Source organism: Arachis ipaensis, chromosome B2 (genome assembly GCF_059453495.1).
Source record: "Arachis ipaensis isolate K30076 ecotype BB chromosome B2, ASM5945349v1, whole genome shotgun sequence".
Classification (NCBI taxonomy): Eukaryota; Viridiplantae; Streptophyta; class Magnoliopsida; order Fabales; family Fabaceae; genus Arachis; species Arachis ipaensis.
In genome coordinates, this window is record NC_142437.1 from 8152542 (window position 1) to 8168833 (window position 16292).

Consider the following 16292-nt stretch of genomic DNA (forward strand, 5'->3'; position numbering starts at 1 on the left):
CAAATCGTCGTTCAAAGGATTTAAGAAAATGTATGTGAAGGTTAGGTCATCTGAGCAAGAGTATCCATTTTATGTTGAAGAGTTTTTTGTGGAGAGGTTTCCTTTGTTTTGGCATGCGTCACCGCGTCAGATACTGGGAATGGATCGGATGGAGTATAAAGATGAAATGATTGTGGAATTTCTAGTAAATAATATATTGTCATCAAGGTTATTGGCTATTGCTGAGTTGCTTGAGTTGGAGTCTGATAAAGAATCCTTGACCGAGTATTTAGGTAATGTAGAAAGAGTTGGTGTTCTGTTAATGTTATAGTGTTTTGGCATTGATTGTTGTTTGTGTGTTGTTTTACAGGTGAGAAAGCGCCAAAGGTTACATCAAGCAGTTTGCGTGCTTTCTTTAAAGCGAAGAATGTGGATAAGGAATGGTCGAGTAATATTGCAAATGCTGAAAGGGGGCCGAGGTGAATCAAGCATCGCCACAAAAGAAGGTTGGGTATAAAAGAAAAAGGGTAAATGAAAAAGAAGCTATAGTGGATTTGACCGAAACTAAATTTGTTGATAAGGAGGTTAATTTAGAGGAAGTGAAAAGGTTTACTGAAAACTAGAAATTACTGCATGGGTATAAGGGCAATAAGGATCTTACCTCTATATGAAGTGGCCGTTTTCTCTTCATGCTTGTGTCTGATGAGTATGGTCAATGTCCGGCCGATGTTAAGCTCGTCTAGGGTGACAACACTACCCGAACTCGTGGGTACCCACCTAGCCCCTACCCGCCCCTGCACCGGGGCTGGTTTTTAACGGGGCGGGTTCTTGGACGGGACGGGACGGGTTTAGGATAAACCCACTCCCGGTATATAATATATATACTTTTAATATATATAAAATAATCAATAATATTGTATCATATTTAAATTTTTACTTTAATTTATGTTATGTATGTAATAATTGTTACATAAAATTTAAAATTTAATTTTATTTGTTAGATTTTAATAATTATAGGGGTGGGTAGAGGCGGGGTGGGCCGTTAGGGTTTAACTTTTTACTACCTGTGGGTAGAAGCACGGCGGGTTCGATGTGGGTTATTGTAGGGCGAGGCAGGATCGCGTAGGGCAACAATCTGCCTCTACCCAACCCATTGCCACCCCCTACGTCCAGGTTGTTGGTGATGTTGAGATTGCTCAGTATTTGCACGTATGTGGAGTTGTTTTTTTTTTTTTTTGGATGATGTCTGATAAAGATTGTGCAGGTCATGGGAGTTCGGCTGATGTCCGTTGGCCGAACTCAAGAGCTAAAGTACATGAGGGATGCTTTTGATAGGGCTTGTTTGGATCAAGTTATGAAGGAGAATGCAGAGAAAAGTGATAAGCTTCGGGAGACATTGGACTGGGTTAAGGCCTTGGAAGAAAAAGTGAGGTTGGGGAATGATTCAGAAAAGAAACTGGAAAAGGAGAGAGCCAGCTTGGAGGCTAGGGTAGTGGTGTTCACTTGATTTAGAATGTTGGTCGAGGTTTTTCGGGTGTTGTTTATGTCCTCGGCTGTCAATGTACTTTTCTAGCATATAGGGGTGGCAAAGGGTCTAAATTCATCGACTCGGCCCGTGTAACCCGCCAAAAAAGGTGGGCCGGGCTGGAAAATCGGGACTGCCAAATAGCAAAAGCCCGCCTAATCCGCATCGCTTACACCATGGGTTTTGGCAGGGCGGGGCGGGCTTCCTCGCCGGGCTTAGTATTTTTTTTTTGCAAGGGGGTATTTTTACAATTTTTTTGCCAAAACCTAACTTCCCTCAACCCAACTTACAAGAGAATGAATATGAAAATTGAATGTTTTGGATTATGTTTATTTTGCTTTGGAGACAATATTTATAATTATGTTTTGGATTATGTTTATTTTGCTTTGGAGACAATATTTTTAATTATGTTTTGGATGAAAACTTGGTTTATAATTATGCTTATTAGATATTCATAATTACAAAGACTTTAATATTTGTGAATATAAAAATTATAATTTTTTTATACTTTTAGAAATTATAAATTAACTAAAATTAATGATTGTAAAATTTTATATATTATTTAATAGTTAATAATAAAAAAAGAGGAGATTTGGCGGGTTTAGCCCGCCAGCCCGCAGTTAGGCGGGGCGGGGTGGGATTTTAGGACTGCCTCACAAGGCGAAACGGGCCGAACTTTTGGCGGGGAGGGGTGGGCTTCCCCGCTTGCCACCCCTACTAGCAGACCTTGGCGGGCTAGCTTCTCGAGAAGATCTTTTGCTATAACATAGTCATCTGTAGTGTGCACATACTTTTGATGGAAAGTGCAATATTTGATTTTGTCTACATATCGTTGGTCTTGATAGGTTCCTGCTTTATTTGGAGGTTTGATGTCTTTGAAGATGTCCTCTCTCTTAGTGTTAAAAGGAGTGTACGTGTCAAATTTTGGGGTGAGTTTGAAGGGTTTCTGGTCTGGTTTGTTATTTGGGTATTTGCTTCGTCTATCTTCTTCTCGGCTAGGGTTGGGCCTCTCTGCTTTTTGGATCTGTCAGAATTCTTTTATCTCAATTTGGCTTTTTGCTTTTTCTTTGAACTCGGCCAGTGTCTTTGGTTTTGTCACAACTATAGTACTTTCTCGGTCGGAGCCTACTTTTCAATGCGTGTAGGTGAACTTTTGGATTGAGGTTTGGTATCTCCATGGTTGTCTTTGTGAACCTTTTTATGTGGTCTTTAAGACTTTCATACTGTCCTTGTTTTATTGTACTGAGGTAGTCTAAGTTGTCTACATAGATCTTCGAGACAGCAAAATTGTTAACGAAAAGGTCAACTAGCTAATCGGAACTTGATATAGAACTTGCAAGCAAGCTAGAAAACAAGATCAAGGCAGCACCATCTAAAAAAGTAGGGAATGTGCAACAGAGTATTGGATCAGATGCACCGTTCATAAACATCATCGCGTTGAATTTAGTGACATATATGTTAGGATCTCCAATTCCTTCGTAGGGTTTCAAAGTTGTTGGCAAAGTGAAGTTTTTCAGCATCTAAAAGTTCATGATGTCTTTTGAAAATGAATTGGTTCACTTCACCGTTGGCTTCGTGGTGGTTGTTACTAATGGTTTGGCCTCCGACGTGTTCTCGTCTTCATCATCTTTATTTTCAGGGTTCTTGTGCTCTTCCCCCTTGCTTTGATTGTGTTGTCTTTGATTCAACAAGTCGGTCATCCGTTGGTTTTCTACTTGTAGGGATTCATTGATGGCCACCAATATTTAGGCCTGGGAAGGAGGAGGAGGAGGATTTCTCCGCTTGTCCGCCATAGGTTATAACCTGCAACAGAGAGGTGAAAACAATATAGAAAAAGTAAAGGTGGGGTTAGTTTAGAATTTTCGGACCCCACGGTGAGCGCCAAATGTTTCTGCGTGCTAAGCTGTGGGAGGGGTATAGCTCGTCCGATCTAGGGTTGAATTCACTCCTACTTGGGTTGGAGGAGGTATATATCAGCTTTCCAAGAACTGCAGCGGTGAGCACCTGCAATGGCAATGTTCAAGTCAGAAAGAGAATGAGATGAGTATAATGCAATTCAGAGTGAATAGCGTACCTTTTGCTTGTTTATGGTTTTGTATTTATAGAGTGGATGTCGGTTTTGCTTTCGCCATGTAGTATAGTTAGGTTGTTTGATCTGATCGGGGTCTATTATTTCTTGGAGATGAAGTGTAATTGTATTCTTCTTGTGATGGGTAAGGGTTCCTTATTATTCGGTTATTTGTTTAGTACGTTGCTGATTTATAGTGATTATTGGTATGAGATATAACAGACGGATCATCAACAATTTTTATCAGCCGCCAAACGAATTTACCACAAATTCAGATTTATCTGCTGTGATTCCAAAGGTTGGTAAAAATCATCTAATCTAGCAGAAGTAATTAACCGCTGCTAAACCCACTCATACCGCCGTTGAATGCCGGTTTGTGGTGTAGTGCATTCCATACAATAAGATTATTATAACATAAAATTACATGCTTGTAAATCAAAACTTTTCACATGCTGTACAAACTCGGCAAATTTTGAGTTACATGCATGTATTTATAATTTTATATGCCTTATTTCTTCCTTTACTGATTTAAAACTATTTGACTAACCGTGACCATTTTAAAAAATTAAAATTTGTAAATAGTACCATAAGTTTACTATATGTAACACCCTGCCACACTAAATTTTACGCTTATGTCATAAAATAGAGGTGGTGTGGTATTACGACCTCTAAAATAAAATGAGTACATATAATAGCAGAAGATTTATAATATGCTAGGAGCCTTGAAGAATAGAAGAAACAAAAATCGTGAAATAAAAGCGCAACGCTCAAGGAACGAGTTAACTTGTGTACTAAAAAAATCATAACTATTAAACATAAGATAACAGAAGTGGAAATAGAGTGCCAAAGATACAAAATAACAAGCTCCTAACCCAGCCTGCGAAGTCAAGACTGGCCGGAGAATATTTACATATATATACATACATATCCAAAACCCAAAAGAACACATACACAATCCTGCCTCTCCATAAACCTCTAAGAGGATCAAAAAGAATAAGTCATGAGGAGAGAAAGCTAAGTACATATATATACATCATAGCATAATAAAATATCCCAGTAACCACTCCGCTTCAAGAGTCCAAACGCCTAATGAGATGCCTCTCGACCTGCATCTGAAAAACAACAACATAGTATGGAATGAGAACCGGAGGTTCTCAGTATGGTAAAGGTGCCACACACATAATATATAAGGTCCTGGGAATGCCAGAGGCAATCCTAGAACGCCGACACTCAGATTATAGAGCTTAAAGTATTAAACAGAAGCCATAAAAGGTGGTTTCCTAAAAATATTTAATCCTAACTTAACTTAACCTTAAATCTAAGTCCTATACTGCCATTCCTCCATACCTCCAACTCCATCATGCATTTTCACAAACAAATAGACAGATAAAGGCAAACACAAGAAGATTACAACTACTGCAGGTAACAGATACACATTTAGCATGGCAAATACAGATAGGCACACCCAATTAGAGCACAAGCAAGTAATTCAAGTAATATGCATATGATGCATGCCTGTCCTATGGCTGATGAGGCTCATCTGTCGATTATCCAGCCAACCCGACAAGTCTGAATTGTCCTTAGACGGTCCCCCGACGTGCATCCCCAAGAGTCTATGCATAGATTTTTCTCAAATAATCAATATTGCTCAATGGGGTAACATTCCCCGAAATTTATATAGTGCCCGGTCACACTTACGTCGTAGGGTCAACAGAGTATCGAGTTTTTAACCTGGTACACGTGGTGGCAAGCCACGTCACTTAATCCAGGGAATCTCGTATCTCAGATTATTCAAATTCATAAGCCATATAAATAATTCAATTATAATTCATCAACATCCACATCATTCTCAATCGCATTTCATTCATCATCATACAACAATCATATTCAATCATTATCCTTCATTATCACACCTCCCATTCCGTCCATCAATAGTTCCAATTCAGAACATAATCCATTCTTTTCTAAATGACTCAAACTTAAAACATGCTCATTTTCTTAATAACTCAAAATCAAACCATATAACCTTTAAATCTAAATCTTTTTAAATAATCATATAAACAAGATCTCTAATTTTTTATAAAATTTCGGCAGCATCTCCTCTAAAACTCGGACTTTGCCACCCTTTTTGGGTCCAAACCTGCTTTCTTTTCAATTCAACATACCATTCCTCATCATCATAACAATCACCACAATAAATCTACTTCAGATCAATAATTAAACTCATACAATATTCAAATCCAACAACCAAAATTCAACTAAGAATCATAGTTCACAAATCCTAGGCTTTTAACACAAATACCTCAAATCAATAATTCACCAAATCATTAGTTAATAACTAATTATCCAATAAACTTCAACCAAATATATATTCATCGACAAATTACTAAACATTAAACATACACCTGCATTCCAACTTATCCTATGGTCATCTAGCCTAAGTTTTCACAGAACATTATATATTAAATGCAAGAAACCTAAATCATACCTTGGCCAATTTCCACGTAACGACCAAAGCTATTTATTCAAAACCAAGACAGCCCCTCAAAACTCAACTAATCCGCTTCCTCCAAGTTCCAATATTCACAATTTCAAGCTCCAATTATTTATTCACAACCTAATACACATTCATAACACATATACATCCAATTTAATACTCAAAGCTCAAATTCAATGAAAATAAAATAGAATTATCGTATCCTCACCTTACCCAAGCTTCACATAAGCAAGAGTGAACGTTTCTCTCAAGCTAATTGGATCCTAAAACATCAAAAATCAAAGAAATTCAACAAACTCGAAAATTGGGGAAATGAAAGGCTGAAGTGAAATAGCAAGTTACCTATGAAATTGTTCCGGTAGAAATGTAGAGCTCAACGCGGTGAACGCGTGGCCGTAAACGGTGCGGCGATTGGAGCTCGGACGGAGAAGTTACGGCGTACGAAAGATTGCCGTAAGGGTTCGGTGAAGTTTTCGTTCTTCCCTCCCTTTATGTGCTGCAACTACGCTTCTGTTAAATGAAGGGGAAGAAATGATTTGGGCTCACTTAAAAGGGCTGGTCCGGTTGGACCGATAGCCCGATTCGGGTCCGGTTCAACTGGTTCGGTCTTTTCGGTCCAATTTTGGACCTTTTTTTCGAAATTAGTATCAAAATTCTTGTTTCGATGAGCTCTATCCTAATTTAATATAATATTCACATTTCTAATCCTCCTTATTAAAAATTAATTTATTGACTAATTATCTACTAATTTAATCGGGGTTTACACTATAGTATCTACACTAATAAATCATCTTTAATAAAGACTCTTGTCAAAATACGTTTATGACAAAAAAGTTAGATGATATATTTAACAACATTTAAAACACGTGATAAATAAAATTATTGGAGATTGGGATTAAAGATTATTAAGGACAAAGCTAAAGGTCTCATTCAAACATCAATCTATAGTGTCTGTTATTTAGATTATTTCTTTATTAATAATAGATTTATTATTGTAATTATTTTTTAATAAGAATACATAAAGAGTACATAATATATAAGGTGTAATAACTCAACAAATATTTTCTAAGGAGATTATTCATTTGGCGCCTCCTCGGCTTCCCACACATGGCCAACAACGGGCAAGATATGTATGTACTGACCTATGACCTAAAAGACACCTTGTATATGGTATTTCCTAATACGGTTCTCTCACATGTGAGATTCATTATCTCAAAATTACGCGCGCTTCTGCAAGAAGAGATGGTGGCCCAAGTGCGGGATATAGCAGGACACCTTCTCGTAATGCCGGATGATAATCATTTGCTGTGGGCTGATGCTTTATTTGGGCATGAATTATTCTTCCAACATCTTGACCAACCACTTCACCCGATCAATTCTGTTATCCAAATGCACTTCCAGTTTGACGTCAATTTTCTTAATGTTCTCCAGCATCAATTCAATCCTCCATTACAGTTGAATAACATGGATAACTTTATCGTTGGTCCCATAAATGAATAATTCTCTTAGAAAATATTTGTTGAGTTATTATACTTTATATATTATGTATTCTTTATGTACTCTCACTAAAAAATAATTACAATGATAAGCCTATTATTGATAAAGAAATAATTGAAGTAACAATGTCAAACAATTACAAAATGTGATAAATGTGATAATCAATATTCAAATTAAACAACATTTAACTAACCAACAAATTATATCTCAAATAACATAATTTTTCTGTACTTATCTAGAGATGTATTTTTTCTGTACTCATCTAGAGATTACGAATTCGAATCTCAATTCTAATTTAAAGAAAAAAAAAATACTCAACTACTTGCTCAATTAATCTGAACTTGTTGGGATATGAAAGATATATACAACGTTTATGATAATATTTATCCACATATATAGAACAACGGCGATTAATTAATATAGTCTTTCATATTTTTTAGTTCTTTTAAATTAGAGTTAAAGAAAGTTATTCTGTATTTAATTTATCCAAATTTAATATATACTTTAATTTCATGAACCGTTATTATTATTTGTTTTAACTATACTATTAGAATTAGGCATGTACAACTATTACTTGGTCCTAAAGCTGTGTTTTGATAAATATTTTATGATGACCGAAAAAAGAAACGATATAAAAATTGTTTATGCTATCCTTTCTATTTATTAATTTTCAGATTTTAGATTAAATAACAAAATATTTATACACAAATATATAATAATTAATTTAATAATTATTTTTTATTAATTTAATAATTATATTTTTTATATACACATAATATTTTTGTTATCAAAATATTGAATATTAAACTAATAATAATTAGTTAGGATATATAACAGCATCTTTTATTGCACCACCTCAATTGTCATCACTAAACAAAGAATTTCCTAAGCCAATTTGAGGGGATTTTCTTTTCCGACACAGTCTTTCTTATATTAGTATTTGTTTGACACTACTGTATATTATTATTTTAGGAAATAAAGTGATTGCATTATAAAGAAAAATAATACTATAATAGTCCATTTCAGTTAATATTATAACAGGTTATCAAATAAATTTAGTATAAAAAATTTACTAAAAATCAGTTTTTGTTGAATTTAAATTTTAGATATTTCTTCTAATTGAGTTTCAAATATTGTATGTTGTTTAAGAAATTTGAATCTTTTTATATTAAATATTGTGGCTGTGCAATATTAATTTTTAAAACTTTTTCTTATACTAAATCTAGGTAACCGCATACAATTTGCATTTTAAAATGTAAATTAGATCATATATTCTCCAAAGTGTGACATGTTATGGTGCATTTAAATATGAATTATTACTCTGAACCCTACTCTTCCCAATTTGTCTGATGTTGTGTCGGCAAGTAAAATGAAAACTAAAAGGATTACAAAAGAAGAAGATAATATTTAAATGGTTTGATATGTGTTTAATCTATCCATCATATTATTTTAATTTTGGGTATATAATCTATATTTTATATATATATGAGTTAAATTTATCTTTAAAATATTTTTTTAATTAAATTGATCCTTAGAAAATTACAAATTAATTATATTTGTCCTTTAGTTATTTTATTTATAATTTTTGTCAACGATTGATGATGTGAAATATTAACTAATAGCATACATGCATGACACGTAACATGTTCAATTAGAGGTTGACTAAATATGTTTACGAAAATCTATCAATTTAGTCACTAGGTCATATTAGGAATATAATTTTTGTAATTGAAAAAAATAACTAAAATAATAAATTTTCATAAATATATTTAGTCAAGATCCAATTAGATATATCAAGTATTTATACATTATCAGTTAATGTTTTATAATATCAATCTTTAAAAAAAATTGTTAATAGAATGACTGAAAAACAAATATGATTAATATATAATTTTTGAAAATTAATTTAATTAAAAAAAAATTTTAACAATAAATTTAAAAAATATCTTATTTTTTAAAAACTAATTTAACTATTAACCCATTTCACATGCTACTAGTTACTTGAGAAATATAATAATATGTAGAGCATTACATCTACAATTTTTACTTCTTTATTTTTATTTAACAAAAGGGGGAAAATACTGATGAGAAATGCAATATGTGAATGGTTCTATGAATGTGGTTATCCTTAATTATTCATACATATATTAATGAATAATTTATTATGTTAACGAAGAACACTCATGCAATTGCTTTGCCTGTTTAGCATCTGATACTTTTCTTTAACTTTTACACCAACGTTAAAGCACAATTTAGACCATTAATAAAATTTAATTAACTACATCAACATGCATGGTTGGTAGGCTATTAGCTTAAATTAATCCTAAATTTAGCACGAGTCTTTCACTTTAACAAAGAGTGGTCCTCCTTAGTTATAGTATATATCTTCAATTTACTTTTTCAACAAATCTTTTATTATAAAACCCTAAAATTTATTCTTTAAGCTAAACAGTATATATATATTCTCATGATATCTCTCTATTTGGTAGGATAAAAACTAATCCGTCACGAATCAGAATTTCATTTAAAGATTTGCTATTAGTCAATGGATTGATGCATGCACTAGATGGATTCGAATTTCCTACGGTATATATCTCCTAATTCAGCAGACAAAAGACTAATTTATCATAGATCGAAGCTCTATTTACAAATTTATTGCTGGTAAATAGGCTGCTGCATGCAGTAGCGGATCTAAAAAATTTTATTAGTGAAGGCAAAATATATAGTATAATAATAATTTTTATAATTATACTATGAATCTATGATATTATAAAATATGATTACTTTTTGAATTATTTACCCAACAAATTAAAACAATAAAATAATAATTTAAAATAATAACAAATAATTTAAAATTTCATTCTTCTAGGTTTCATATTTTAAAAAGATTGAATAATTTTTTATTGTCAATACAATCAAATGTCTCTCTTTCTAAAAGCCTCCTTTTGTTAGAAGAGGTCGATGAATTATTTTGGGATCCAATCTCTAAGACCATGTTCTTTTAAAATATTTCTCCATTACTAAAAGAATAAATTTATAAACCTAAGTTAATTAATTAATAAAAATAATTTATAATTCCATACAAATTTAAAAGTATAATATAAAATTATAAATACAAAACATAAACCAAAGAATAAAAAAAATACAATATAACATCAAATTAAGAATATATATAGTAATAAAAAGTCTCAAAAAATATAGATGTTGCAAACCACCCAATCTTAAAAATAACTACCCCACAACATTATCATTATTCCTCATCTTATAGCATCTTCCAATAATGAGATTCACTATAAAAATAATTCTCAATTCCAATAAAGAGATTTATTGTAAAATTCAATTAATTTTCAATAACAAAATGCAATATCTTAATTCAATTATACATTAATATACACAAACATAAATATCCAATAATCCAATTATTCAATAACATCAAATATTCAAATTCACAGTTTCACATCAATATCCGAATTCACATCAATTATTCAAATTTTAAACAGTATTAAATTCTTATTTCTAAATTAATAAAATCAATTCTTACTGGAGAGTGGAGAAATGAGACCGCAAGAGAATCACTGACGCAGAGACAGAGAGCGATATAGACAACAGAGTGGTGAGACAGCCGGACAGACGGAGTGGCGAGAGTGCGAGATCGTGAGAGACGATGACGGAGCAACAAGTCAGCGACGAGCCAGCAATAAACTAGACAACCAACAACGAGTTAGCAGGAGACAGTAAACGTAGAAACAAAGAGCAAGCAAATAGGATAAATCAGAAGACAGCGAGCCAGCAACAAATCAACAGCTTACGCGGTGAGCTGCGCATCAGTTACGCGAGAGGGAGAAGGAGGTAGAGACAAAATTGAGAAAGGGGAAAAAGAGAAGGGTGTTACGGACTTAGGAATTTCAATTTTGGGGTGGGATCAAATTGTATTTGGGAGTGGGGTTTAGGGTAGGGTCAGATTATTTTTGGGATTTCAATTTTGGGGATGGAGTCAAATTGTTTTTGGGAGTGGGGACACTTTTTTTTTTACTTAGTGCTTTTTAGTAATTTGTCAAATTCTACTGGAAGCATCTATCTCCACTCACCTATGAATAAATCCGTTCCTGGCTGCATGTACAAAGTGAATTTGAACTCTTGACACTTACTAAAACAGACAAGTAAATTTATCATTAAATTAATCTAATTTGGTTATACTTTAGACATATATAAGCAGATAATTTTTTTTGTTGTCCATAATATTTTCTAATCCAACAGATCAATGATGATTAATTCATCACAAATTTAAAATTTTATTTAAGAGTTAATTATTAGCCAATAAATTATTACATATACAAAATGAAATTCAAATTTTTGTTACTTATTTAATCCAGTTTATTTCCATTTATTTGAAAAGCAAATCAAATACTTCCAAATAAAGCATATATATGTCAGAGATCTAGTTGATTTTTTAATGTTAAAATAATTATTCTTTATTACGCTTTGAGACTTGTTTTTTGAGTTTTGCTATAAAACAATAAACATCGCCACTGCTACTACAATATAATAATGCTTTATTTTAAGCTAGCTACTATAATTCAAATATTAATACATACTAGTGTATGAACCCGTGCTTAGCACGGAAAAATTTATAAAAGTAAACAAAAAATTATATGTTTGGATACTTTAAAAAAAACACAAAATAATTATTATGTTAAGAAATTTATAAAATTATTATCAAAATCAAAGTTTAACTTAAAAATAGTGAATAATAATCATTTTACATTTTTTTAAGTAAAATAATTATACATTGATACAGAATTTAAAATAAAATTAAAATATTTATATTAGAATATTATTTTTTCAAAGACTTTTCTATAAATAACATTGATGGTTAAATTTGTAGACATTCCTACGTGATTTATAAGTAAAACTTTTAAATCTCTCTTACTCTTAACTCTTGAAAGTGCCACATATAGTTGGCCATGTGTAAAAACTGGTTTGGACAAGTACAATCTAATATGAGATAAAGTTTATCCATGAGACTTATTAATTGTCATGGCAAACGATACTATTATGGGAAACTGTCTTCGTTGGAATCTAACTGGGACGGTTTTATTTGTTGGTATCATATTCATTCTTGGAGTCAAAGCAATATGACCAACATTGTTATCTGTTAAGACTTCACATTCTATGACATGATTTCCAAGCTTCCTAACTTGTAGCCTTATACCATTACAAAGACCATTTGGATTGGTCAATATTTTTCAGTAACATCACCGGATTACCAACCTTGAGTATTAATTTATGTGGAGGCAAACCAGAGCAATTTATGCTATTCAGTAATTCAGGACCATAGAGATCTAGTTGACTCTCCATATTCCCTTCATCCATACAAATCGAATCCGAACCAAGATATAATTTTTTTCCTCCAGGAATGATAGCCATCAGATGGTTGTTGACCTCTTCAACGATGTCCAGTGTGGGAGCTAGTATAGTTCTTGCTTTGAAAAAATCCTTTGTGGACATGTTATCAAAAATATTTGGATAAGAAAAATGAACCAACTCATCAAATGCCTGGTCCGAATAAGGAATAACAATATCTCCTGGAAGACATATCTCAGATTCACCATCCATATTGTCACATATTAGACCATCACAAACTTTCAATAACCACTCACCAAATTGCTCTGTCTCATCTTCATCTGAAGCAATCGTCCCTACAGAAAGTCTCATATTTTTTGTTAGTTTGAGTACCTGACAAAACTTCTAAAGGTAAGATGAATTCACGGTTGAATGAACAATATCTTGTCTCGATCCTCGTGAAATGACAGAAAGAATGTCTAAAGTCTCCACCTAGTACAACCACTTTTCTTCCAAAGGGCAAATCTTTGTTATATGTTGGAGAAAACCTCATGATATCACCTAAACATTTATCAAGCACTTCATAGCAGTACCTACTAACCATTGGAGCCCTATCCCAAATTATAAGTTTGGCTTTCAACAGCAGCATTGCTTGAGGAGAACCAGGTTTGATGTTACATACAGAATTCTCAGTTATATTCAGCAGTATTTTGAACCTTGAGTGTGCCGTTCTTCCATTGGAAAGAAGTAAAGATGCAATACCACTTGAAGCAATGTTTAACATAATATCACCCCTTGAGCGAATCTCAACAGACATAAGGTTCTAGAGAAATGTTTTTCTAGTACCCCCATAACCATACACAAAGAAAAAAAACCCTTCATCACAATACACAGCTGTAACAATTTTATCGAATACATATTTCTGCTCAGGTGTTGCGATGGCTAACATGTTTGAGACATTTTTCTTTAAATCATCCCTGTTAAAGTGTAGCTCTTCCCTGATAACCCTTTCGGTTAACAAAGAACTATCAAATTCAATTGCTAAAGGCATAGGAGGATAGTCTTTCAAGGTTTTACCATAGGAATGTAAGATCTTGTCTATATCCATTAAGCACAACTGATTAATCTCATCATCTGATATGGTTAACTCTGCATATTATACGATACTGTAAAAAGTTAATCAAACTAAAAATGATCAATAATGAAGAACTTTTATAATTGCAATTATAAAAACTCACTCCTTATGTTCATCACGATTCTTTGTCGATACAAAATATCATCTGAGAGTTCATGCCAACATCTATCCCAGACATGATCTGGTCTTGAGATATTGTTGGATGTTAATAGAATGACAAATAACCTTCTAACATATGATCCCGAGGCCCACGAGCTTGCTTCCTTAATTGCATCCATGAATTCTCTGTCATCTTGCAAGAGTCCAAAGACGAAGCATGCATCCCTATACGTAGCATAAATTGTTCCTCCTACTGTTCTTATATCTCAAAAATTCATACATCCTCTTTGAGTATTCAAGAGAAGTCGTTGGTAATATTCTTCGGTATTTGCTGCAAAAAACTTGTTTAAAATCCCACTTTTAAATTGCTAAATGGCTTAGGCTACATGATTTCAATTATTATGTAGCTACACATCCGCATAAGATTAATTTTTCTAAAAAATATAGAACAATTCTAAAATTGTGTAATTTGCAGATTATAACTGCTGAAAGTTATTTGAACATTTGTTTTCTAGTGTAGATAAATCGAATAAAATGGGCGTGGGGTACATGCTGTTAAGATTTTAAATTTAAATCATCAAATAAATAAGATCAAAATTGAATATAAACTCGTCATTACCTGCAGGTACATGAGTCAACCTTCCAATTGCGAAGCCTTGCTTTCGAGGAAACCACTTTGAAGCATAGTCCTTCCAAACAAACTTGGTTGGAAACTCAGCATAAGTCAGACTTCGAGCATAGGGATATGACATGTTCGCCGCCATCTATCCCAAAAACATGGACTTGAGATATTGCTCTTTCAATGATATCATTCACATTAGAAGTTTCACCATAAACCACAGGTTGCTCATCCTCCAAATAGAATGGAAGTCTAATCACAAATGGTTTTTTCTATTGGATTTTGTATCCAAATAAACCAGACTGCCTCACATGCCGAAATGTACCTACAATCGTAGTAATTCCTAATTTTGTCAACAACTTGTGTGGCTTCTGACGGATCATCAGCGTTGTATAGGGTAGTTGTTATGTGGTCATTGCCCTTATGTACATACTTAAACAGATACTTAATAGAACTTGTTTGGCATGTGTATTCCACATTTATGTGACACCCAAACTTGAGCAACAGTTCTGGATTATAAGCAATAATGAACTTATTGTCTAGTACACATTCCCTTTTCTTCACTGTTCGACCGTTATGAGTACGCCTATATTTGGGAAACCCGGCTTCATCAATGAGTGCTCGCTGTCTAAACTCTTTGGGATAAAACTTTGAACAGGATCCATTCTTCATGCAAGGTGAATTCTTGTTGTACGGACCACATGGACCATGTACCATGTAATTTTGAACAGCTCCATGTAGATTTGGCCTTTCATTTTCATCAGGAATCTTAGCTGTTATATGTTTGTCTATGTCATCTGGTGTTTGTGGCTTGAACTCGATACTCATGAATTAAATGATATGTGCATGCGGAAGTCCTCTCTTTTGAAACTCTATAGTGCAAACATCTGAAAATTGAAAAAGACAAATGAGTATAAACATATTAAGTGCTGAGTAAGGGCATCGAAAAAATGCACCCGTCATTCTCAATATGAATGACCAACATGTCAATAAGTTTGCCATCCTTCACATATTTCTTCTCACCCTCTACACCAGTCATAACTCTAGCAACGTCTAAAATAAATATCAAACAGAAGATTGTGCACAAATCACCCGTCTTAGTGATATTTTGTCATAAAAACAAAAGAAAAATTAACTTATGTACTTGCCATAAATCATACACTTACCAACCAGAAAAGGATGTTGAGGAGAGTATCCTATAATTTTTCTAAAAGGGACCAACTTAATACCATATAACGGTATTGCATCACAGAAAGAGGATAAGACAGTAGTTCTTTTTTGAAAAAATAATAAAAAATGATGTGATGTTGTGCGGTACAATCCACAGTTATTGCTAACTCTAAAGTATGTAAAAACATGCACAGCTCCCTCCGATATCAATGATTCGAATACAGATATCAGATCCTTATTTACAGAAGTATGCATAGTTGTTCCCTATTTTTTTCACAAAGCAAAATATTTTATTATTCACTTTCTACACACAGTACCAATAAGGTCCAACTAAATAAACAAATAAAATTTATATAAAAT

General features: G+C 33.1%; 1 protein-coding gene and 1 long non-coding RNA gene across 2 annotated transcripts; both read right to left on the minus strand.

The window, feature by feature from the left end:
* Positions 1-4598: 4598 nt before the first annotated feature.
* LOC148572951 (uncharacterized) lies at positions 4599-6545 on the minus strand. Its single transcript, XR_015905049.1, has 4 exons — positions 6412-6545; positions 6278-6332; positions 6061-6189; positions 4599-4684 (listed from the first exon to the last, which is right to left on the minus strand). It is a non-coding gene; the product is annotated as an uncharacterized LOC148572951 (long non-coding RNA).
* Positions 6546-11103: 4558 nt separating this feature from the next.
* On the minus strand, positions 11104-14907 carry LOC107626730 (uncharacterized). Its single transcript, XM_088505589.1, has 4 exons — positions 14763-14907; positions 13756-14058; positions 12838-13265; positions 11104-11268 (listed from the first exon to the last, which is right to left on the minus strand). Exons 1-4 carry the CDS (start codon positions 14905-14907, stop codon positions 11104-11106), a joined length of 1041 nt encoding a protein of 346 aa, XP_088361715.1.
* Between the last annotated feature and the right edge of the window lie 1385 nt (positions 14908-16292).